The sequence below is a fragment of the Dermacentor silvarum genome, chromosome 8, assembly GCF_013339745.2.
Source record: "Dermacentor silvarum isolate Dsil-2018 chromosome 8, BIME_Dsil_1.4, whole genome shotgun sequence".
NCBI classification, from domain to species: domain Eukaryota; kingdom Metazoa; phylum Arthropoda; class Arachnida; order Ixodida; family Ixodidae; genus Dermacentor; species Dermacentor silvarum.
In genome coordinates, this window is record NC_051161.1 from 44246905 (window position 1) to 44273218 (window position 26314).

Here is a 26314-nt window from a genome sequence, read left to right on the forward strand (position 1 = left end):
CTGACAGAACAACGAACAGGGCTGTACAAACTTGGCAAGCGAGAGGAATTTTTTTTACCCATGTGATAGCAGTGGATTGCTAGAAAGAGAGGACAAGCAGTTTCAGCCTTTTGTTTTCAACAACGAAGTTTCTTTATCATGAAATAGCTTTGATTTTTCCTTATATCATTCTGATGCAGTCTGGTGGAGAGCAACATTTGCACAATCTTCACAGGTTGCTTGAGAACTTGCGCTTTTATAAAGGACCCAGAACAAATTCACACGGTATCATTGCGAATTAGTTTGTGGGTTGAGTATGCATAAGATGCCCTAACCGGACGCTATTGACCCATAGAAGAAGGAAAAAGGAAAGAACAACGATTACTGGGCTTTCAATAATATGCCAGAACTATGGCCCTAATAAGTATTTTTAAATGAAAATCTTGTATGCCGCTTTCGACAGATTTGATGTCAGCAAGCAGCACCAGACGGCACAAATACACAGGCTCCTCGTCGACATGGAAAAATTCTACGCCAAAATGGACGACGTGGAGAGCAAAAACAGGTATATATACTTTGAGCTACCAAGCAATTTAACGCGGAATCCACATATTTATCCACTCATCTGATCATTCATTGACATATACTACGAGACTGCGTTACAGCATAGGGGGAGAGGGTATGAGGTGCATCTATATACAATAATGTTCAGGCAGCGAGCACATAGTAAATAAGTGTAACAATTTGGAGGTCTCGAAATCATTGTAGATCCGTATGTCTCATTCCTGCGTATTATTTCGATGGACTAACGTTCCTCTGCAGTTACATTGAACTTGTTCTGTCTGTGAATTCACACGTTAACTATCTCACAACATAACACAGTGTACAAAAAGGCACACTTATAGCATATTTAGTACAGAGTACAGCTTCAGAGATATAAGGAAGCCACTAAGGGTGTCAAAAACGTTGCGAGCTCTCTTAACTCTCTTTAGGCTTAAGTAGCGTATCTTCTGGAGGTAACATCACTAACTCTAACTTGTCCCTTATATAGCCTTGCCACGCGTGCTCTCAAAATAATCATTAAAAACCATAGCTGTTAGACTTGCCAAGCTTGTTAGTGGAACTTGAGAAGTGGACTGATTTAGTCGAGCTGGGAGCAACTCACTCACCGCTATTTTATCTCTGCGATTCAGTTGCTGTTATTATGCGGCGTGAACATGCTTGGATAAATTATACGGCCATATACTCCACATACACTCAAAATGGCGTACATATTAGAATGAGGGAGCTATCATTTATTCGGGACGAGAAACCTTAAAGAAAATGTTATATACCATGCGAAACTGCGCATTCGTGGTAGGTTTCGAACTTTCAATGGACAAAACACTACGTTATTGTTCCAGGCACGGTCATTAGAATTAGCTACCACGTTCGCCAAGAAGCGTCAGTTTTATGTATTACTTAAGGCCACATAACTTCATTTGATGTTAACGACTTCCATCATTTCCTCGCAGGAACGGCCTGGCTAACAGTGAAAGGCAAAGAAGGGGTACGCAGCGACTTTCTTGAGAAAACCTTGATGTTTGAGCCGGTTGTGACTTACGCGCTTCTTTCAGAACAGGAACTACGCGAGGTCCTTAATCGTAACTTTGTGTACGAGGAAGAAGAAATAGATTGTTTGCAAGGTAAGCATCGCTGTGCTCTTCTTCGTCCTTTTTTGTGCAGAAAGATGTGTAAAAGTAGTGATAGTAGCAGCTTATATGATATACTTTGCACACATGCCAGCGTTCGAAGTGTGCTGCCAGCTTGATAGGGACGATAATGGTTTAGCAAGGGCGAGTTGGTACTGAATTTTGAATGTGCACCAGGTGCAGCAAATAAGAAAGAGACTTTCTGTTTGCTGCACCGACGCTCATTAAAGAGTTGTCACACTGTGGTAAACACTAGGTGCCCATTGTGAAAGAGAGAAAGAAATAAAAGAAATGAAAATTTTGATTATTTCACGTTCCAGCTCCTTCACGAAGTTCGCCAAGAATTACGCAAATTCTTCGAGAGCTTCAAAACATTACAAGCAAGTACCTATAAATGTGAAGCTAACGAAATATGCTTGCGCGAGTACGTACTAATGCATAACAGACAGACAGTCTGGGGCAAGGAGATAATGAAATGAACTCGTGTGATAGACTGTGAGCTATACCAATGCAATCCAATCTCGCATGCTTACAACGCATGAAAACGGTTCTCTTTGGATTGCAACGACGACGTCCACACAAAGGCTGTAGGGCCGTATCAGCTTTTTGCCAACCACGTGCTGTCAGATGGACAGTGTCGCCCTTCGCTTCGCAGAAAGCCCACCAGAAGCATTTAATCTACCGCGCTTCGAGGTGCACATCTCGAGTCCCCAAGATGAGTGTGATATGGAGCGTACTACATGGGTACTGCAATATATTTATCAGGAGAGACGGCCACGTTAATTTTTAATGCGTTAGCATTCTTTTGATACTTCCGCACTTTCCGGGGGCTATCTACCTATCTATGTCTGTGTGTTTGTATCTAACCGTTTTCCCGCCTATGGGTCACTGGGCAGTCGGCGATCGAATCGTCAGCGCATGGGGTTGCTGTGCTGAGGTAACAGGCTTCGAAACCAACCATCGGGCCAACTTGATCCCTGAGTATGTGCCAATGTATACATACGTGCCGCTGTTCAACGAACCTCTTTGACTCCATCATGGGTCACTGCAGAGGCGGCACTGGGTAAGCACCGTTGTTAGGAAAAAAAACTCTTTAACGCTAACTTGGAGTACTGGGTATGGGTCACTCGGTCCGTGCTGGTCTTCAATGAACTTCCTTGATCCGAACTTGGGTCCCTGGGTATCTACAAATAGGCGTGTACCGCCTTTCAATGAACGTCTTTGACGCCAACTTGGGTAACTATAGGTATGCGCCGACTGTGAATGTGCCGCTCTATGAATGACGAAAAGGATCCCTTAAATTTCTTCAATGCCGAGTGTAATTAAACCAACGTCACAAGGGTTCCCCAAGAACAACAAACCTACGTAATACAGCAGGCTGTGACACAAATGCACTGGGTATGTGCCGATTTTCAAAGAACGCGATCTGTAGTGAAAAACGCGAAAACGACGACGGACTCTCTTTTTCCGTCATCGTTCTCGCGCCTTTCACTCCGGATAATGCTCAACCAGTATGCCCAATTATCCATCTTAACGTCAATCAACGCCTTTCACGCCAACGCTTTAACGAGCTGCGTCATGGATGCATGCCGCACTTCAATGAACCTCCCGCCAACTTCATTCGCTAAGTATGTGTCACTCAGTGTGCTGCAAGCGAGGGAATCATTCTCAGTCTTCGCAGGCACCGGCGCACCACGCTTCTTTAGTCTTGGAGGTCACGTGCGGACTTCGCGGCAGCGGCGTCTGATGGCGCCGAGTGCTCTTAGGGAAGCGCGAAAGAGAAGTCGGGCTGTAGTACATGCTGCATACATGCCGCATACATAACTCGTTTTGACGATGGCAACACGTTGTGTCGCTATTTTGATTCAATTCATTACCATTGACAGTCATCGGGAGACGGGTTCAGCCGCCTTTTTTTCTTTGCTGGCAAACGTTGCCATGTATGCATGAAGAACAGTTCTGGATCTCTTGCATCTCCACAGACCCGACGGCACTGCCGTACTTAGGCCTGCTTCGCGTCAGCCCGGAGCAGAGCTTGTCGCCCACCTTCCATCCCAACAAGACGGAATACCATATAGACGTGCCTTACGAGCAGATGACCGTGGAAGTCCGCGCCAGAGCCCTCTACTGTCATGCAGAGGCTCGCCTCGACGACAGACTGGGACCAGCCAGGTATGCACTTGCACTGAACAGAGGTGCATAACTATTACGTGGATTATGTTAGCGCTATGTGCACCAAGCCGTTCACGTGAATTGCTTGGCGAACTTAAAGATATGCAATAGTATTGGGCGCGTCCTTTCGCCTGCACGCTTTAGTCTTTCTTTGCCCGCTAAACCGTATATGTTCCAGCAGTACCGATCTGACAACTTGCGACGGCGTCGGCTAATCGCACATGACTCATTTGTCGACCGACGAGACGCAACGCATGTATAACGACGCCGATAACACCACTGACGTCGACAGCAGCAGAAATCGAAAAGGGTGCTGGCCTGATGGGATGTCGTTGAAAGTTCAGAAATTTTCATTTAGCGAAAATGTACAACCATAGAACGATAGTACATGCCAAACCAGTGCTTGCCTAGTACATGGTATGCGGTGAAGCCTATATTAGCGAGTAACTGCTGCTGATCTTTGTTCCCCAGTGTTCCCCAGGGTCACATGTTTGCCTGTGAAGTTCCCCAGTGTGACGTGTCTAACTAACGGTGCTCCGCCGCAGGCCTGTGAATTACACGCTGGGCCTCGGCTACAACCGGATTAGCGTGGTGGTGGTGGACATCAGGCACGCCGATGCCCGTGTCGCTAACGCGTACGTGCTGAGTGTCTTCAGGCGCGAGCGCACCTCGACACACGAAGCACTTCAGCCACACATCGCCGGTCGCTATGCGGTCTGCAGCCTCAAGCAGGTGAGGTACGATGGCACACTTTTGAATTTCTTATAGATATACGAATAATTAATCTGACTCAAAGGCATACATATTATACTTGATAAATAGATAACTCTGTCTACAGTGCGAATTGAAAACAATTACGACTACCCATGCATATTTAATTTAGATATCAGGTAATACAAAATGTGCTGTGGCATCCCTGTTCGGTAGTTGACCTCTGGTCACAGTTCTGGCATTGCATGTTGTCCTGAGATTATAGAGGAAATACTGGCTAACTTTGCATGCCACCATTGGAGGGAGCCCCTAGAGCTTTCTAAAGATTCTATCATTTGTTATATCATAATGAGCCAACAAACAATAACACCAAGGACAACATAGGGGAAAATTACTTGTACTTAATAACGAATAAAGAAATGATAAATTAATGAAAATGAAAATGAATGAAAAAACAACTGTCCGCAGGTGGGGAACGAACCCACGTCTTCGCATTACGAGTGCGATGCTCTCACCATTGAGCTACCGCGGAACCGTTTATCATTTGTTATGTCATTCTTCATGGTAAAGAAAGATGTAGCGTAATGGCAACACAAATGAGCTGGCGGTGGCACTTGTGATCGTCCTGTTCCCTCCCTTTCATATAATCTCATGCTTATATCACATCCATCCTCCGCGAGCACTGCGGCATTAGCAATAGAAGACTAAGATGAGGTGGCGTCAAAAGAGAGTTAAGTTAGGTGGCTTGCCATTAAACGTGAACCACCAAGCTATGGCTAGTTTTATGCTAAATATTTAAAGCTGAATTACTTAGAATTTGAATATGTTCGCAGCCTGGCATTTACTCGTTAATCTTGGTGTCGACTTTCAGAGCTGCGAGCTTGTGATTTATCCCAAGGAGCCGTGCGGGCTCCATCCGGAGAACGCCGAAGAATCATGGACGTCAATGGTCCAGAGACTGCAAGCGCTCGATATCTGTCGTTCAGGGCACGAAGACGGTGAGAGCAGTTTATTGCAAATTTGCACTCAGATGAGAATTTGTGCGTCTGCCACCCGGTATGAAGCTTTGCGTTAACTAATAAAAAATCACGTGCCATTCCGCTGCCGTGAATGTCGATTACCAGCGAAGCAGTTTAGCACACGAAATAGAGGTGACACAGAATTTGGATAAAAGGTATGAGCAAGTTACATTTCTCTTGAGCGGCAACGGCAGCCATCCCGAAGAAAGACAGCCGCACACACACTTTTATTTTGATTGGTGGTCTTGATCCGACACATACATCCGAGTGGGAAGACTACTCGGGGAGCCGGAGGAAACTAGACACGTGGGACGGGACCGCCACGCCGGGAGAGCGGAAGGAAATTAGGCAAGCAAGCGCTTGGAACGACGCCAAAGAGACGGCGGTGCGAGCGTGCACATGGCCAGCGCGGGTCGCACAGCGGCAAATCTTTGAGAAACCCTTATTATCTACCTGAGAGTCTAATGATCTTGAAAATGGTGCCTATAGATAACTAATCTACTGAAATGCATATCCAAGTGATGAGACGTATACGCTTTTGCATAGAATGAAGCGATTTTGCATCAAATTCAGGGAGCTGCGTTTTTGCAGACGCTGATCTGTTGACGGGCACGAAAAATGCATAGAACCCTAGCTATACACCGCTTCGCTGCAAAAAAAAAAAAAAAAAAAGAAAAAAAAATTAGCACACAAATTGTTATAGTCACTTCCGAGTCTCAATACATTTAAGCCCCGTAAGAGGTCAACGTAAAAAAATTGCTCGCGCGAGCATTGATTTGATGCACTTGTTGATAGAGGGGCCGTCATGCGTTTAAAATTTAGCTTTATTCAACTGAACTGGTGGTGAGACTAGAAACTATGAAAGGAGTTGAAGGAATGTCGAAAATGGTCATGTCACAAATAAAATTGGCTGCATGCAAGCACACAAACACATTCAAATGGAATCTTCCTGCATTCATTACGGATATACACAGCCAAAGGAACAACCTATATTAACTATTTACTTTGGGAGATGCATTTAAGTGGACTGAAGCGATGGAATAAAAAAATGAAATCTGGCATGTACAATAATGTTCTTAATCTTACTAATGCTCATAATGCCCCTAATGCCCACTTAGAAGGTGACTAAAATAATGAGAAATACAACTCACTTAAATGACATGGATATATAAAGAGATGTTGGCACTACCAAACTCTACCTGCTACTTCTAGCCCCACTACATCTACGGTGAGCGTGCGGCATATCGCGAACAATGACATTCGTCTTGTGCATAAACTATAAGCGAGTATTGCGCGCGTAAGCCTTCCATATTAGTGAAACTAGAAAATGTAATAATCAGTAAGAAGTCACGCACCGCTGTGCATGCAATACATTGTTCACAGCCTATAGAAGTGTTTTTAGATGAAAAATATCCTTGCAGGTCGGTGGCTGTTACCTTGCATGAACTGTGCAAGCTCGGATTCGTGTATTTGGAGTATGGCGCGATGGGCACCCTTCAAGTGTCGCTATCCCGAAGTGTCCAACACATCCCTGAAGACGTGTCTGGAAGGAAGGAAGGTGGGAAACGCAACCGTCCACTTCCATTGTTCCACAAATTGAACGTGGATATTTACTTGAGTGGAGCGTACAGATGTACTAAAGTTGTCTTAATGTTACAGCACATGAGATTAATTACCCGCCGCGGTGGCTCAGTCAGCCAAGGCGTTGCGCTGCTGAGCATGAGATCGCGGGATCGAATCCCGGCCGCGGCGGCCGCATTTCGATGGAGGCGAAATGCAAAAACGCCCGTGTGCTTGCGTTGTAGTGCACGTTAAAGAACCCCAGGTGGTCAAAATTAATCCGGAGCCCTCCACTACGGCGTGCATCATAATCATAACTGGTTTTGGCGCGCAAAACCCCAGAAAGAAGATGAAATTAATTAGAAACGAATGACCAATATAAATGGGTACAAAAACAAGAAATGAATGATGAGTGACCATTCATTTATAACATTCTGATTAAATGAATGCATGGATATAAACATATTAAGATAAGGAAAGGAATAACATACTGCATTCAACGGAATGCATCAGGGAGCCGCGTCAGTCACTCACAGTGGCATATTATTACTACACACGTCATACGGCAACCACGAAGAAAGATACGTTAAAAACACGCACGCATCCCCTCCTCCCTCCCCCTCCCCCACCAACACAACAAACAAACAAACAAACAAACAAACAAACAAACAAACAAACAACAACAAACAAACAACAAACAAACAAACAAACAAACAAACAAACAAACAACAAACAAACAAACAAACAAACAAACAACAACAAACAAACAAACAAACAAACAAACAAACAAACAAACAAACAAACAAACAAACAAACAAACAAACAAAACAGTTCTAAGAGACGTGCAAGAAGCACATGCACATGGCGCAGCAGTTGAATTTCAAACGCGGATACAAAAGTGTTCAGCATAGTTACATATAGTGCTTTGAAGAATGTGATATGAGACCCATGGGACAAAAAAAGTGTCTTTCGTGGTGCTGCAGGTGTATCATAAAGGGTCGTAATCAGTTCATGTTATCAAATGCGAGCATCAGTGCTGCCCTCTCTTGACTTCCGTTAAAACTTTGCCAGGCCTACACTTATACGTTTAGGGAGCAAATAAATGTACAAAATCCTGCTGCCACATACGTCCTCTGCCACATACATTGTACAAAAATATTGGTCGCAAAACCTGTCACTTGAGCAAGCCTATATGTGTAAGCACTGTTTATACGGGCACGACAAAAATGAGTTCGACCCTGCTTGAGTCAACCTGTCGCCAAACCGATGTCGACTGATTCAGACGAGATTCTGTAAAAACGCATGTAAATATGGGTGGGTCGGATTGGCTGTTCGTATGGCGAGCAAAAAACAAGCAAGAGTTCTATTTGCACGAGTTCTCTATTGCTTCGCCCTGACGAAGGCTGCCACTGATCTGGCCACGCTACAAGTTCACGTCGACGCTCTCACGAAGGGCGGTCTCAGCTTGACTTCGTAGAATCAAACCTACGAACATATTGTAATGAATTAAATGCTCTAGAGAGTTTTACTCTGGCAACAATCAGAAACAATTGACGCTAGTCCGTGTCTACCACACCGACCGCCTTGTACGCATGTGGAAAACAAGCTCCAACGGCAACATACGCATGCTTCAGATGTAACGTGCAACTTCACATTCTCTTCGCGAAGTTAATGGAAACAAAAGGTTGTGTTTCACAATATGTCTTTTCACTGAAGTCCTCATATGAGACGCAAATTGCTGACATCTTTACCTAACGAGTTCCTAACGAGCGCGGCGCGCTCTGGGCCCGCTTGACGCAGCAGCTGCTGTTCCTGGGAGACTCGACAAATCGCGGCATCATGTACTACGTGCTGATGCGTCTCAACGGCACGCTGGGCGAGTGGCACAAGAGCCACGGCATCGCGTTGCACGCGCAGCGCCTGAACGGAGGCCGCACCGCTGCGGGATTCGCCTACTACCCGCAGTTCTGGCTGCCACCGAATCGGCGCCCTACGCTGGCCCGAACACTGAACCAGCTGGTCGACAGGTGAGCGCTTACGTAAGTCTCAGAGATATAATAAAGAGAGGAAGAATGTGTCATACAAATTAAGATTCAGTCCCAAACACTCACTGGAAAGTTTTCATGCAAATGCAACAAATATAACTCTGATGGATCCAGCGACTGTCAAATAACAGCATTTATGCATCAAGAATTACAAGTGTTATGTCACCCCGATTACTTAGAAAGCGTTACTAGATTTGGTGCCTTTAACAGTCAAATGGTCTGCAACGATCGGCACATCACATTGTCTGTCTCTGGAAAATTTTCAGCATGCCGTACACTGCAGAACAGCGAGAGAACAGTTCTGGTCGTCGGTGGAGTGCAATGGCTCAACCTCAAGCAGCTGTCATCGCTGACGACAACTCTGAAAGGGTGCGTGACAGTATGGAAATGCTGTCGACGAACAAGGGGAACCTCAGCCTGGAGCCAGCATTTCGACAAGGGAACTTGTCAGCACCCTTACGAAAAGATATCCTTGCCGAAACGTTGGTTCCAGACTGACGCCTGCCATATTTGTTGATCACATCGTTTCCATCGTACTGCGACTCTTTTGTCTTGTTTGGATTAGAACCAATGACATAACCTTCCAGGAGAGGAGAAGGGTATGTTGGCGTCAGAGCAGCTAGCTCCGACATTTGATTATTTCTTGAGAGAAGAGCAAGAAACACCTGACAAGAAGGAGAAATAAACAGGACAACAAACAGACAAGGATAATTATTTATAGAAGTGAGACGACGGCAGAATCGACCGAGGTGGGCTGAGACCATAATCCAAGATGCCGTGAACTTGAGCCGATTGTTTGACACCGTTCACCACACCAGACAAGGGCTCGGGCTTGTCAGTGGGTGCAACAATCAATACCACCCATCACAGGACCAACCGTGAAACATCTGACAAGCAGGCAGAAATACCCACTGTAATTAAGTCCAGGCTCTAGTTTACTGCATGAAGCAACCCCGCCATTCAACTGGCGTTTTCAGCTGATTTTTGTGTTATAATTGTAATAATGTATCTCAACCCCCTTGTGCTCTAAACTTGCTGCTTAATGAATTTATCATTATGAGGGGCATTGTAACCTTTGATTTCTATGTTCAAAAGTATCGAGCTCAAGTGTTCGTGTTTACATAGAGAGGGCGTACTAAAAGTAATGGTCAACTGTTTATTTTTTACGCAAACCTGAAAGCACACAACAATGAGTGTTTGTCGGTATGCGGAACCACTTTTTATGCAATCATAGATGGCCGTTTGTCATCACCAGTTTATATAATCTAGCCATCACTACACTAGACGAAATGGAAGCACACGATGTTTTATTTCGACAACGTGCTGCGATATTTCTGGTGAAAAAGTAAATTTTAGCAGCCGAAATTCGGAAGACGATCAGCTTGCGTGCGGCAGTGCTTGAATGATCCAAGGCAGTGTGCGTTAAATAGGTCAGACATTCCGAAAATGGCCAGACGAGCATTGAAGATCAGCTTCAGAGTGGTCGCCCTTGGATAGCCATGACCGACGCCAACAAGGAGACCAATGATGCGCTCATCAAAGAAGGCGAGCGAGCAACAATAGCCGCAATAGCGAGAAGCTTGAAATTTGGTACAGTGCAGTTCAAGAGACGATTGAAAGCTTAGGTTACCAGAAAACAAATGCGGCTCGATACGTTGAAACATGGCAGAAGCTCCTTCACAGGGAAGAAATGTGTTCTTGCAGCACGACAATACGCGCCCTCTTGCACCATTGTAACTAAGAAGGGAGGCCCCAATATGGTTATACACGCAAGATAACTGGACTCTCAGTGCATATTCTAAACCAAAATTTCAATTTCATATCGCTGCCTCTAAACGCCTCGCATCAACAGCAACCGGCATTTTGGCAAGGCTTTGTGACGTAAGAAATTGAGGGGCCACCTCTGTTTCGTCTGCTTTGAAACAGTTCGAAACCACATCGGACTTCTTTTTTCGCACGCCCGGGCAGCCGGAGTCGCGCTGAATGGTACCCGCAATTCCTTCAGTTCTGCGATAAAAAGCTGTAGGAAACCCCAGAGATGCCGCCGAGTTCATTGCACATGGAAAAAAAAAAAAAAAAAAAAACGAAACAACGCATGGCGGCCGTGACGTATTTCCAGCACCTGCGATCACTTCCGGTGTTTGCAGTCAAAGCATGACCTTAGAGACCGACTTCTGTTATCCGAAAGAGCCGTTCCCGGGGGTGCCTATTCCTTTCATCACCCCTCAGTGTCGCCAGACTGTTTTACGGCTCAAATGCGACATTAAAAAAAATTATATACGAAATTTCTACTGCACCGAATGCACTCAAATTTTGGCAGCTTTTCTGTGGGACGCCTATAGGTAAACATGCAGTGCATAATTTAGCTCGAAAATTTGGTGTCATGGTCCCTTTAACAGTGGAGAGAATTTATACAATGGACAAGAAAGTGCTTCCAAACCCGCCTCAAAGTTGCCAAATGCGAGGCCAACGATACGAGGTACCAGAGGCGATCCGCCCAGCAAGACGTCACTGTCTTTGCAAGGCTGGAATGATGCTCTATCGGAGGGGCATGTTCAAGCTTCCCGATCAGTGGGGAAAATGTGTGCAGGGAAATTGAGACTATGTGGGAAAATGAGCAACAGTCTGAAAAATGATGCGACAGAGTTTCGTTTTCAGTAATGTAAAATTGACATTTTCGTAAAGTGTTTTCTTATTAGGTTCAGTATGATGCTCTTACTTTCAACAATTTTTTTTAAACTCTTTTTTTTGCGTTAGTTATCACATCGTAAAAGTCGTGTCTTATGCGGTGACTATGCGGATTTCCATGTACCGTGTGGGTGGCAGAAGCACAACTGCTGTAGAATGTCGGCCGCTTACTTATTATTTAAATTTATTTTTACATTCCGGAAAGAAAGCAAGACAAAACATTGTTCGATGTACCCTGCAGACTTGGCCTGGATAAAGCGAAGATCATAATAAAGACATTCGGATCTGGCTTCCACCAACGGACAGATGGTGTTCACCGGAGAAGTTTGGTAAGTCGCTATTATTTCGTTACACGTAATTACTTGATAATCAGGCTTTATCGTCCAACTAGTGTTCTAGTGATATATAAGTCGATTAAAAGAAATTGCGCAGACTTAACTGTAGTTGATGTCTGCGTAAGGCGAAGCATTCATGGTTTGTAGAGAGTGGTTGTATGAATAATGTAACTGCTGTGCAGCGAACGGTTATGTACCGCTGGATCATATGCTGTAAAGTTTATATTTATAATGGTGAGACACAGTGTTCGTAATGACAGGATATAAGATTGAAAGCAATCTAAAACCATGTGGCACATAATTTTACACTGCACTGTCACCGGGATCAGCCCACGAAAACGGAGAGATAAGCTCGCTCGCCAAAAAATGCTTGGACTCGGAGAAGAATTCTTCGCGTTAAAACCTACAGTTAAAAACTACATGCTGACAAGTACTACAATCATGTTTTAGCGAGCAAAACGTTTCGTTTCGTCGTATTTCCCCTTTTTCTTTCGTTTCTTTAATGAAATTTCACGGGCAAGGAACACGAGCTTGTAAAAATCAGCTCGTCAGAGAAAACCGTGAAAGTTTTTTATGGACATCATTACAAAATCTAGAGCATTTGTAGAGATACACCACTTTGCTCCCACAGCCACCTACGCAAGCGATGGACCAGCTTAATTTCGACTGCCATCAGTGACACCTCGCCGTAGGGCGAACGCTCGTTCAATGTCTCAATTTAGGCATTGATACGATTAGTTCACCTACTGATAGCACATAGTGATTTTCGTCATTGTTTCAAACATCACGAGAGTTTCGAACGTCTGGAAACTTTGCTGTAGCAAATGTGCATGTGGCATTATGGTAGAGCAACAAACTAAGCCAAATTTCTGCAAATGCCTATTACGTTGGTTTCGTCACATTTTCCCGTTTCCACTATGGCTTATTGTTTCAATGAAGATACTTTTATTTTTTTTGTAAAATACCACTTAGCCCGCAGTGCAAACGGGATAGCGTTGTTTGGAACCTAATCAGATGGTTTAATGTAGCGAGCTTTCTTGGAAGTATACGCCTCTAATTACTTGTGCTCGCTTATTCGATCTCAGACTCGCATCCACTGACACTTACCTAGCGCTCACTTGCACCTAACATATTGCTCTCAAATAAGTTTGGTTGAAAGCCTTTATGAGTGCGTGGCTTTTATGAATTACACGGTTAACATTGGACTATACATGCCTCTTCCGTTCCATGTCTTTTAGAGAAGCCAGCAAATCCTAGGCCGAACCAACCAGGATATCATCCGCCAAGCACGCCAGCTTGGCATGGAAGTGGTCGACACGTTTAACATGACTACGGCGAGGTTCAAGGACTTTATGCAAGGGAACTGTGCCTGCCACTTCCACAAGGTAGGTTGGCACTGTCTTAGTGCTTCGGTGGTCACGTCGCAATTTAGGTGAAAATTTAACAGCTTATTGCGGGACCCCGGGGTGGCACTATTGAAGAAATGTGTGTCCCCCTAATAGAGTATTCAAACACTGTGTCCTTTGGTTATTTTGCTGTGCTCTGTGTCACGCTGTTAAAAGCTGTTGCTTAACTAATAATTTCGTATGGATATAAAAGGTTCTATATAAGCACCCGTATATTTTCATATTCATATGGGATTATTGGATGTGGTAGTAACAGGGGATATGGGTCTTTTAATAGGGCATTCGTTGATTTCATCCATTTACCATTTGTTACGACATTCTTATTCAATGAAATCTCTTAGAACAATCATTTTGGGTCACTCTTACATCGGGAGGAAGACGAAATGCATAGCACCAACAATGTATATTGCAAGAATGCAGTGTTACAAAACAAGTGTGTTTTAAAAGACACTTGTTTTGTTGTTAAAGACCACGCTTGCTTTGTTGTAACAAACTCGTTAGAAATGAGTGTGTTACATACCAGAGAGAACGCGGGCAGAAAACAGTGCTTAAGATAAAAGTTTCAAATAATAATTTTTAAAAAGTTTCATGCAAATGGGGAAAACGAAAGAATGTTTCTGATTATACAACGTCAGACCTATGTCCTCCTGAGACCCGAATACAGCTACGCGATATAGTCGTTATTCAAGCTGGTTTTTATTGTCTACTGGTATGTTACGAATGTGAAACACTTTTTTAATTTAAATACCACGGTTAGATATCACCAAGCTGCATATCCATGTACACGAATAAAGTAACCATCTCACTCAGTCTCAAAGAATTCTAAACACACTTCAAGGATGCTTTCCGCCATCTGTGACAACGCAGAAGTCTTGATCGATTCATTGTCAAACTTCTCGAAAGCGGATGATAAAAATATAAGTAAAAACTTCCGTACAGTTCCACATGCAATGGACTTCATAATAGAATGAATATTTTGAGTAATCGCTTCCGAATGAATTTTGAAGAAAAAAATTAAAGGCAATGTATAATGTATTCTAAAAGGAGTTTTACAAGGATATTAGCCCCCTGAAGACGACTAGTACCAGACGAATCAAGTAACCTCGACAACATATTTCGTCCAACGGAGTTCAGTTACGCTTTTATATATTTTGTTGTGACCAAGAGCTCAGGCTTCTTCATTGGTTCGCTGAACCATCCGCACCCACCCTATATTTACGTGCCTTTAAATTGTCCAAGTGCCCAAAGTGCTTCACATGTCGCCCAGTGAGGCATTTCTCGAAAACATTGAGGTGCGTTAGACCTTGCGTCGAAAAATTAAAGTTGTATGTTTGAGTGACGACGGAATTTTGTTCTACAAAAGACAGCTCTTCGTTAGCACAAAACAACCTCCAGGAATTATTCTTTATAAAGTTGCTCCTTGGTGTTTTCGCTGCATGCTTCCCGATATGACAGTTTTCTAACACTGTAAGAGCGGCATCAAATGTGCGGGCATCTTTGTGCAGTTCTCTAAGATACTCAACCACCTCAACAGTGAAGCGCGTTCATCGCAGCGGTTTCCCGCTGTGGAAGCGCCAGTTGTGCCGGCGTACGGATAGATGGCGCGCGCGTGCTTTGGCGCAGAAGGGCGCAGCTGAACGCTGCGGGAAGACCACGGTCTCAAAGTCAGTGGCGCTTTCTCAGCTTGCATATGCAACTAAAATAATAGCGGTATTTAAGCAGTGGGACCTTCTAGTCGAATAGAATACGCTTATTCCAAAAAATAAATAAACGGGCATTAGATGTCGAATTGAGTGCCAAATATCCTTGTGAAGAAAAAAAAAAAACAATAACCGGCAGATCCCGCGCCCTGTGAGGATTGATGTTAAGCGAAGCAGTGTGCGGGTAGCCTACAAAGTTAACGAAACGACTTTGAGAGCACCAAGACGTAGGCGGCTGTTTCATGACCTACATGACACGCATGCCATGACATTCATGTCATGACCTATCATTTATGTTCAAACCCATTCCAGTGGTTTTTGAGTGTTAATCATTTTTCGCTGAGTCATAATTTTTGCTGAGTCATGCTCATGACTATGACTTCTACTATCATCCTTTAGTGTATCCTTCACTTAATAACCTTGTCGGAACCAATTTCAGTGGATTTTGATTGTTAATCTTTTTTCGCTGAGTTAATTTATGTTCGAGATATAGAATATTCGCCCAACCACACTACAGTACACTATGGCCCGGGAAGCAGCCGCAAGGATCTCTCTCCTTATTGGGTTATTTCACGTGAATGATGCTGAAGAAAGAAAAAAAAATAAATCAGTGGCTATTTAGCAGTAAATGCGAGAGTAATGCGGTCGCATTACGTCGAACCTCTTTGAGCTGCCGAATCCATGATTTAAACCGTGTTCAGCACATGGCAATGTGGTGTTCAGGAGATCGCCTCTTCGAGGAGGAGCGAAGTGAAACTGACGGCAGTCCGGAGCAGACCACCCGTCAGTTGCAAGCTGAACGCTAGGGCATTTCTCCCTTAGCAGTGCGATTCCACGATACCTCTGTGTGAAAGGTTTAGCACAATTGATCACTCGTGTTTTTGCTGAGGCGCTCCAACCGTATCGACACAATACAGGCCGCCATGTTCTGAAACCCAGTGTCCCTGTTGACACTTTCAAACGATAAGCTTACTTCTACAATTCCGAACACGCTCATCATTTTGAAATGTCTACACGTTGTTGCAAATTGCTTGTGTTCATTTTTTCCGAACCATTGTTTTGGCAATAATCAGAGTTTAACGAAGTGAAGAGGTCGGATAGTTGCTATATATTATCACATTCCGCCTAATCAGTAGAACTGAGACTGCACCGGGTAGGACTCTCAGATGCTGCCGAATCTTGCACCGTGGACTGAGAATGTTTTCACAGTACGCGGGATGCCCTGCGACTCTCACCAACCCCGAAGAAGAATGGCTCCATTGGAAGAAGATGCTACAGAGTTCATCTTTTCAAGATCAGCTACGGGCTGTCCAGAGGGCCCACGATGTCGCTGAAGGGCTGGGCCTAACGGTGCCATCGTGGGTGCGGCCTGCCTCGGCTTGAAATAGTCGAGCCTCAGGACTTTTGTAAATAAAAAGTTTTCACACACACACTGCAATATCTTCATCGAAGGAATACCTCCGTAGGACAAACGGAGACTGCACACAGAAGGATAAAAAGAAAGAAAGGCAATAACACTGACACCGAGAACACTGACTTACGCAAGCTTCGGGCTTATTGCTCATTAAGCTTTCATCTGTATCGAGCAGCGACTGAATTCATTTCCAGAACACAGTAATTGAAGTTGATACGTAAACTTCACGGATGTTACCTGCCTTGGAAGTTACTTCTGCAACTGACGTGCGCTTTGACAGATAACGTCTATAATTTGAAACCAGATTTGTTGTAAATGCTAGTTTGTTTGTTTGTTTGTTTGTTTGTGTGCGTGTGTGTGTGTGTGTATGTGTGTGCGCGCGCGAGCATGCATGCATGCGTATGTGCTGTACGTGCACACACACACACACACACACACACACACACACACACACACACACACACACACACACACACACACACACACACACACACACACACACACACACGTGCGTGCGCTTATGTGTGCGGTTGGCTATGCTCGGTATTTTATGCACAAATAGGTATACTATTAATACGGCTCAATTTTTCTCACCTCCATTTTACTAGTCACGTGCTGTGCAGTAAACAAATGCAATACGTTACTTGCTGTGGCGGTAGTGAAGCAATGTTGCGTCTTATTTTCTCCCCTTCCTTGTTCTAGGTCGTCAGCGACTCCCTGACGACGTATCGCGTCGAGGGTCCCGTGAACCAGGCTTACAGCGACATTCTGCTGAGTCGTCTTTGCCAGGGACACAGGACAACGCCGGCGTGAACAAAGGCTTACGTCACGTCGAGGCTATACGAAGAAGATACCACGTCTTTCATGAATATAAGCTCACAACAGCGCCGGCTCTCCAGTGACGCAAAGTGCGCCGTGCTTCAGAGTGTGTGGTGCTAACGACGCAAGAACGTGGAAAGCAAGAAAGCCGGATCGCGGAGAATAAATATGCACGAAATCATCTCGAAGACGACAACAGCCAGCTGACTCATACAGCACGCAGCAATAATAACCACCATCATGGCTTCATGTTCATTTGAGCTCCGAGTGATTGAGTCGTTCCTAAAATGCCGGTGCTTGCTGTTTTCGCGTCATCATCGTGGTCATAACCATGCATGGTTATGACCACGATGATGACGCATGGTATAAGCTTAGCTAATTTCACGTCGCTGAGAAAGGCTTCTTGCAGAGGCAGAGGCGTCTCATCACCCCTGTCCTGCAAGAACTTAACCCCCTTTAAGCACGCAGATTTCCATATTTCATCACTCCATCTATCTCACGCAGCAACTTGTGCTTCCTTCCCCATGACACCCATTCTGTTACTTATACGGACCACCGGTTATCTGTCTACGCATTACACACACTGCCCAACAACTCCTTTTTACCTTAACTAGAGTAATCATCAACTTGTGTTTGATCTACTGTACCACTCTATGTGTCGTGATGTTACGCGTATCATTTTCCTTTCGATCACTCTTAGAGCGGTCCTTAGAAGCTTTCGTGTGTCCGATTTTCTTTAGTGTTTAAGCATAACATGGTGCCTCTAGGCGAGACCGGCTACTCCCGACTTTGACTTGATGGATGCGTACCAACGATGTAAATATTAAGAGTAATGATAGGGGGTACAGAATACAGAGACATAGTTCTAAGGTAACACATGCACGCACAAACAAATCTACAAAAAAGTGTGTTCGTTGGCTGTTCACAAAATACAAATGTTCCCGTGGAGATACAAATGAAGTCCTTCGTGACGGCGCCGCATTCGAAACGCTATACACTTGGGAACGCGTACAGAAGAGCCACGGAAACACGAGAAGAAGATTATGTGTGATTTCAGTGGAAAAGATATACATTCACAAATAAAACTTTGTTTATGTGCATGTTTCCTTAGATTTACGCAGCCTGAACGCTGTCCCCTATTACCACACCAAAACGCACCGCCGGGACATTTATTTCTCTTATGTTTAAGAACTTCGTCATGACATGGGAAAAGAAAAAAAAATATATGCTGGTCTATTTGTTGATTCGTCGGGCACTTTGAGGTCTACTTGCTCGTAAGGTGAACCTTTTTTGGTTATTTTATCCCTCAAGAGTAACAGAAGGTAAGGATTCAAGTCTCTTCGCAGCGCCACGCCATTGCTTTCGGAGTGACCGTTCCTAATCGCCACCGCGATGTTCATGCGCAGTATCAGTCATTGGCTAACTCTCTCGGCGCCTTGTGGTTGAATGGGCTCTGTATGCGAGCAACCCAATCGAATACAGTTCTACGAAAAAAAGAATCTGCGACCATTACTCTTTCTATGTGTCAGATGCACCTTAAAGAGAAATATGAAGTTAAGGTGTATTAGTAAACTAAAAAAGCAAAACGGCCGCACTCATAAACATTGAGAGGATGCTCGGTGATCTAGAACGAAAACGAGTGACACCGCCACCTTGAAGTTTATGCAACAGCTCCCCATAGCGTCATTACGTTTGACAGTGTCTACTCTGACTAAGTTAATTTCCTATTGGAAAACAAGGTCTATACTACGTGATAAAGGTAACAAAGACAGCCTAGCAAACTTACAGAAAATGTTTCTTCACCAAAACGGCTCATATACGAGAAGATACTGTGGATTAAGCTGTGACATCACGCTTACGTCCAGGCGCTGATGTCTCGGGGCTGAACCGAAAAGATGCAAACATTCGTATTCATTTTCCAACCTTCTAGGTGGGGAGGAAGACGACGAAGACGTTAATAGCTCGCTTGACTTATCGTCCGTATTGGGTACGAGCCATTACAGAGGTTCTTCATCATCATCAGCTTGTTCCATTTCGGCTTGTCAATTCTGTGGCTATTCTACAAGAATCTGCCATCATTTCGTCAAAGACGTTCATCTCTTCGCTGATGTAGCTCAGCGCCCGCTCCGGCGCGGGGTTCTCAGCAGGAGATAGTCATCGACGCCGTGGACACTGCAATGGCAGGCCAAGGATTCCAGCACCCCAGCCATGTACCTGACAGTGGAGATACTCTTGCGAAACGAGTGGATGATCGTGGCACTTCTGACAGGTCTGACGCTTCCTTTTCCGGTGCCGATTGGGTAATGATTTCGGCCGCGGGAGAGAGAGCTGCTGAAATGAGGGATATGGATGATGAAAGCTTCAAGGGGATTAGTCAACGCAGAAACAGGACCGTCGGAATTCCGGTTGTCATTTCACGCACAGCAGCGGGAATGGATTTAAGGCAGGTCAACCTCATTTCCCTGTACTCCGCCGTAAAATCTATTATTGGTCATGCACCGGTTCGCAGTCGTCTTACATCCCAAGGGACCTTACTGCTCGACGTAGCCACAGAATAACAAGTGAATTAGTTATTGAGATGCAGTAAAGTTGGGGACATCACTGTGACCATCCGTCTTCCGCACGCTTACGTCCAGAACACGCGTATTATACATGGTGTTCCGAGATGGCTGACAGAACGTGAACTGCTCGATTTTTTGGAGACGCAAGGAGACGCAAGACGCAACATCGAGCGGCCTAATCACACCAATCTTGAATTGACGCGGCATGTAACGGCGGATTACACAGAGCCGCCTCCACGTTGTTTCAAACGCCAACGTTTCGGGCACGTGGCAAAGTTTTGCAGAGGTGAACAGTGCTGCAAGCGGTGTAGTGGATCACATGATTTCAAGATGTGTAGGGCGGACTTCACATGTGCCAACTGCTGCAGCGACCACCCTGCAAGCTACAGCGGATGCCCGTTCCTCGTTAGCGTTCTGGATTGCAGAGGAGCGTTGCTTTCTGGTAAAAATCCTACATCTTCATCAATAAAAGCCCCGTGCACTGACGATATTGCTGCCCTTGCAAGGTATGCGTAAACTGCTAAAAACAAGACCACAAATATCTGTAGTCGACAATGATAATGATTCGAAGGAGACGTTACCAGAGGATAATAGAAGCTCTGAATTGTCATCAACATCAACTAGAATTTGGAACGTGGAGTGTATACAAGCCTCCTATTCCAGAGCCCTGAAAAATGGAAGTCCTCAGCAGCTGGAAACGCAATTCCAAGACACCGCGGAGATACTGTGCGTTCTCTGCGGCATTACGATAACATTTAGCAGGGCTGTGCTCAAGCACCGTGAAAACCGTTCTTGAGGCCATGATGGCGCTGGACTTAATCTTATTAGGACCTGCAGTGACCAATACGCTAATGTAATATGAAATCAACCAAGCAATGATGTCACCCCGATCGACCCAAAGTGCCCTTTATAATGAAACAGAACTGTTGTGGACTAATACACCAAATAGTCAAGCTAAACCTCTCTTTAAGATACTCACCGATTCCAATTTTGGCTCTTTTGAAGCCGGACTACCAAATCGTAGATAGCTATCTGGATACGTCGCCCATATGAACCCGAACATCAACTATTTTCCGGATGTAAGTGCTACCTTGTATATTCGTCGAGAAATTACCCACGTTTCTTTGGATGTCAGGGATTTGTGCTCTAATGTGTTGGAAGCGGTGGCCATCAGGATGCAATGCGGATCACGATAAGTCAGTATTGCACGTGTGTACATGTCCCCAATAAAAAAAGATTCCAGATGAAACATTTCGTAAAGACATCTGTGATCGTTGCCTAGCACCACGCATCATATGCGGAGTTATTAATGCGCATCACCGCATGTGGGGCGGCGAAAACATGGATGCTCGTGGGAAGTAGGTTGCGAAAGCGATTTGTTGGCAAGTTATGGGCCACTAATGATGTCAATGTCACGTTTTATAGGTCACCTGCATACAGAAATACAACTGACCTTACGCTGTATTAAAATGACGTTCATATCAAGGGATGCGACATGTGCGTTGCGTAGTCTTGATACCTGCGCTTACTCTTCGGTACACTTTAAGGCGCCTCCTGGCAAGGTACGAACCGCTGCTGAAGAAGCGAATCGTAGACTGCGCACGCGGCTACCACCAGGCAACGTCGGGCTCAGCAGACTGCTGTATACAGAGAGCAGCACAAGCCGTAGCTCGCCGTCGACGCCGGGTGGACAGTTCACATCGTTTTCGTGAGAACGACGCAAAGTGACTTCGCAGCGAAGATCCTCTAGTGCGTGCTGCCGAAAATAGAGTTCCTATGGAGCCTCTCCTCTATCTTAAGCTGTGGCTGTGCTGGGTGTGCCACGCAGGCCTGTGACTTTTTGTTGACTATAATGCTTCAGTGGAAATCACATGCTGGGTTGCTGCTTTGCAACCACAACACCAGAGTCGCATGCGTTTTGCGCGGCAATCACCTAAGCTGTAATAACTGACGACATTCCAGATTACAGATAAGCACACATGATGCATTTCGGCCGGTACCGTGCAGCGTAGTCATCGAGAACGAGAAACGTGAAATGGGTGCGTTAACGCTAGGCACATGCATTGCCACCCTGGAAATTCCGTTGCATTGGGGGCCATGACAGACGTTACTATCATTATGAAACTATGTTATCAATAATGGTTACGCAACTTATGATGATGCATTTTCAAATAAGGCGTCGAGTTGTAAAGCCCGCTCACACTGCACTCAAGAGCGCCGTGGTTCATGTGCTTGATATGTCCCTGGCTTATACCGAATGCACTGTGACTTGAGCGTTGTCCTGCCAGATGAGGTCATTTGCCCTTTATGCCCCGCTACACTCACGGAGAGTGGAACGCCCGTGAAAAAGGCAATGTCAGTTAGATGATGGACTATTTACCCATTAGCGTATAAGAAGTGTATACGGGGGCAAAGAGATTAAGTTTTTTTATTAGTTTGTTGCTGCATGAGGTCTGTGCGGGTGTATAATATAGTTATTGATTACCTTAGGTAACGAAAAACACCTCGCTATCAGTTTCACGCTTTGCCACACTTTGATCGTTCCGGTCAGAAGGGAACTCCTCTATTTAATCGACTAAGAGGTGTTATCCAAGCTCGTTTATCACGTTTTAAATGGCACGTTATGGCCGGAATAACCGCTACGCCCAAACGCAACCGAACGTGCTCATGCATATTAGGGTAACTTCAGGTGTCTATTTTTTATGCCAAAGGTTAGTTGCTATCAAAACTTTCAAGTTGTAACGTGTCCATGAAAGTGCGTAACACGCGTGTACAGAGGTGTACGAAGGATACACTATAACCACAGAGTGATCCATCAGGCACTCTACTTCAAGATCTATTCATTATTTTGCGATCACTACTCACAATATGTGAATCCGATAAACAGGAAACATACTGTAATACCTAGGTGAAGGATGGCTCGATGAAGGACTCAATTGGGTTAAAAAATAAGCCACAAAGCTTATACTTAGGTGCCTGCTGAATAACTTCAGCAGCCAGATGCACGAATCATTTTTCATGTGGCCAAATTTGCCCGTAGTTCAAGAACTTCATGTCCCATAGTCGCACGATAACTTATCGAGCGACAAAGATAACCCTTTTGAGCAAAAGACACTGCATTTTCAAGCGAAGCTTGTATTGGCTCACAAGTTTCCGTAGCGTTGTAGTCACTCAAAAACGCACGTGTGGCGCATATCCGCATTGCATATACGGATATGAGCCAGGGATAGGGACAAGAAAGAAAGAAAGAAAGAAAGAAAGAAAGAAAGAAGGAAGGAAGGAAGGAAGGAAGGAAGGAAGGAAGGAAGGAAGGAAGGAAGGAAGGAAGGAAGGAAGGAAGAAAGAAAGGAAGGAAGGAAGGAAGGAAGGAAGGAAGGAAGGAAGGAAGGAAGGAAGGAAAGAAATAAAGAGCAGGTATCACGTGACACGTGCGACTAATCAGGGTCGTTTGGTACGTCGCGGAGAGGGAAAAGAAAGGAAAAGAAAGGATGTTGGCGCGCGCTCCGCCGGGCTTCCCTCGCCTCAGATCAGTTTCGGAGTCCGGATGGGAAGGCCGCGCGTGCTGCGTTCCGCCGAGGAGCAGGCTGCGGTTGAGCAACGACGCCGCGAACTCGCGCGGGAAAAGGCTCGTCGTCAACATGCCGATTGTAGCGTGAGGGCTTCCGAAGCCCAGGACAGAGGTCAGTAAACAGCGCCCGACCCCGAGTTGCGGGAGGGCGACGGTGAGGCCAAACGTCAGCGTCGTATTGCCCTCCAGGAACCCTATAACGGTGGTGCACGCCTCGGCAATGCTAGCGCCAACTTCCCCGGTGCGACGGCCAGGTTTCAACGCGAGTTTCTCAACCGGAACTTCAGAACGAGCTGCAGTGCATGTGACCGGTTGCGGTTCCAGCAAAACGTGGTACGAGTCAGTGCAATTCGTTCCGACGAACACCGAAGAAACGCATGACAAGCTTCGCTTACGCCCATTTCCTCGGCAGGGGAGGGGCTGCTGATTTTTAAAAAAATTCGACACCAACGACAGCATACGGAAAATTATTTGTAGTTCTTAATTGAAATAAGTAACTGATAAATGAATGGAAATGAAAGCGGATGAAAAAACAACTGGCCTCAGGTGGGATACAAACCCACATTTTCGCATTATGTGTGCGATGCTCTTGCCAATTGAGCTACCACGGCACCGTTTTCCCATCCACTCTATGGGGTATTTATGTTTATCTACTAGAAGTAAACCTGGCAGTGTTAACCAGTGCCACCACTCACCACCTTGGTGGCGGACGTGGAACATCCTTTCTGCCACAGGCGTCACGTCAACTTGAACTTTTTGAGTAAAGGCAAGTGGTCAATAAACCCACACATGCTACCTGAAGGCATCAAAGCTGCCGGATTTGAGACCCACGCTATGCAGTGAACGAGAAGAGAGGAAACCGTGGGAGCCGAATATAATTAGTCAAATCATTATATATATATATATATATATATATATATATATATATATATATATATATATATATATATATATATATATATATATATATATACATATATATAAACACCCGCGAATTTGGCGATGGGAACAGCCGCCGCCGTAGAACAATTGGTAGATGTAGATGTAGATCCTTGTAGTGCAACGCACGCGTAATGGGGAAGTTTTGTTCGTCCTCTGTCATTTCGCTTTAGCTTGTCCTTTCTACGATCCAATAAAAATTATAAGCACCTCCTCCTATGCTTTCCTTGGCTTCATAGTTTTGTGAAAAATTAATATCGGGCCTCTTGGTTCCCGTCCATGATTAGTATTAGCACTTTCTGATTAACCATTCTTCGAATACTATAGTGATATAAAAGGAGCATCCAGCACGTAGACAAAGAAACACCAAAGCTAATATCAGAAATCTGAGCGTAAGCGTTTCTGATCACATAATTTGTCAATCTGTGCTACAGGTAAACATTGTTATTCCTGATTACCCTGGAATGCCTGTGTTTGACATCACGCTGAGGTTGCGCTTCTGTGGAGTATTTTTGAAACCTGCCGCCTAAGGCTCTTGCTCTTGCCTTGGGTGACACAAAAACGGCCTTCAACTAACTTGTATGCGTAGTTCAGGCTGTTATGAATGCGAAATAAAAGCTCTGAAGAAGCATATACACTTTCTCCGAGAGCTTGAACTGTTGGCGGTTCATAAGAAAAGATTTTGATACGCTCTCAAAAATTCCACTTGGAGCTGGTTCTTTATTTCTGCCTGTCGTTTTTGTCATTGAGGTACACGAAATATATTGCGTAATATTACATAATAATATAACTAGATATACGTGAATAAATCCACTTGGTTGGAGTCGCTCTATTTTCAGCAGGAAGTTTTCTGGAGCTATTTTACGATTTTGCAAGAGATCGCGAATACCCAGCAACTTGTCAGGATTTTAAGGCATAACACTAGCACGGAACAAATTCGTTCTTGTAGCATAACTAACGAAACGGACAGAGAGTGATGGAGACAAACAGTTCAAAAATGTGCAAAGGCACATTTCTGCCACAGCGCGTGTCACAACAGCACGCTCAAAAACCTAGAAATACGTTTTTGAACGCGATAACTATTATAAACAAAAGAAAATAGTCCAGAGACGGTTCCCTCGCTTCTTAATTTGATCAGAACAAAACGGCTAGGTGCTCAAGCTCCGAGAGACGCGATTCTACACACACGCGTCTGCCGTCTGGCAAAGTCCTCTATGAATTTCGAAATGCCTCTCATTCCACAAACTACCGCGCTGCGGCAAAGGCAGAAAAGGCGCGACGCGTTGCCACATCCAACATTTCTCACTTTTTTTTTTTTTGCTCCTCTACCTCTGTCGGCGTTGGCATTTCAAAATTTTCTCTTAAAAGTTTGTGTCGAAACGCGAGGTCGGAGACAGGCGAGTCGGGGCAGTGCATCGCCAGAATGCGGCGAGCTTTCGAAACTACGTAGCGCGCTTAGGGAGCAGAGAAGGGAAGGCAGGGGGGGGGGGGGGGGGGGGGGGACGTTTGCGCTTCAACCTCATTAAATCCGTGCAGTGGAGTGACAGTTTGTGGGTCGCGTCACTCGACCGCAAAGGAGCACCAGCATTGCCCGCCTCTGATTCACCGTCAGCGAGAGACGCCTATACTGAATGGATGTTTCACGGAAGGATTAATAGCGCACATTGGGCATGCGCGCATCCTTTCTCTAGGAACGCGAAGGTGCCT

At 45.0% G+C, this 26314-nt stretch overlaps 1 protein-coding gene and 1 non-coding gene across 2 annotated transcripts; one reads left to right on the forward strand and one right to left on the reverse strand.

The window, feature by feature from the left end:
- The first annotated feature begins 457 nt into the window (after window positions 1–457).
- On the forward strand, window positions 458–18854 carry LOC125947314 (cadherin-like and PC-esterase domain-containing protein 1). The gene is given in 12 exon segments (XM_049671761.1): window positions 458–544; window positions 1494–1528; window positions 1596–1664; window positions 3653–3842; window positions 4388–4574; window positions 5425–5551; window positions 6994–7130; window positions 8936–9175; window positions 9461–9546; window positions 12107–12194; window positions 13439–13585; window positions 17423–18854. Coding segments are annotated over 12 exon segments (1464 nt in total). The 5' UTR covers window positions 458–497; the 3' UTR covers window positions 17534–18854.
- Window positions 5014–5085, reverse strand: Trnat-cgu (transfer RNA threonine (anticodon CGU)). Its single transcript has one exon. It is a non-coding gene; the product is annotated as a tRNA-Thr (tRNA).
- Window positions 18855–26314: the final 7460 nt, after the last annotated feature.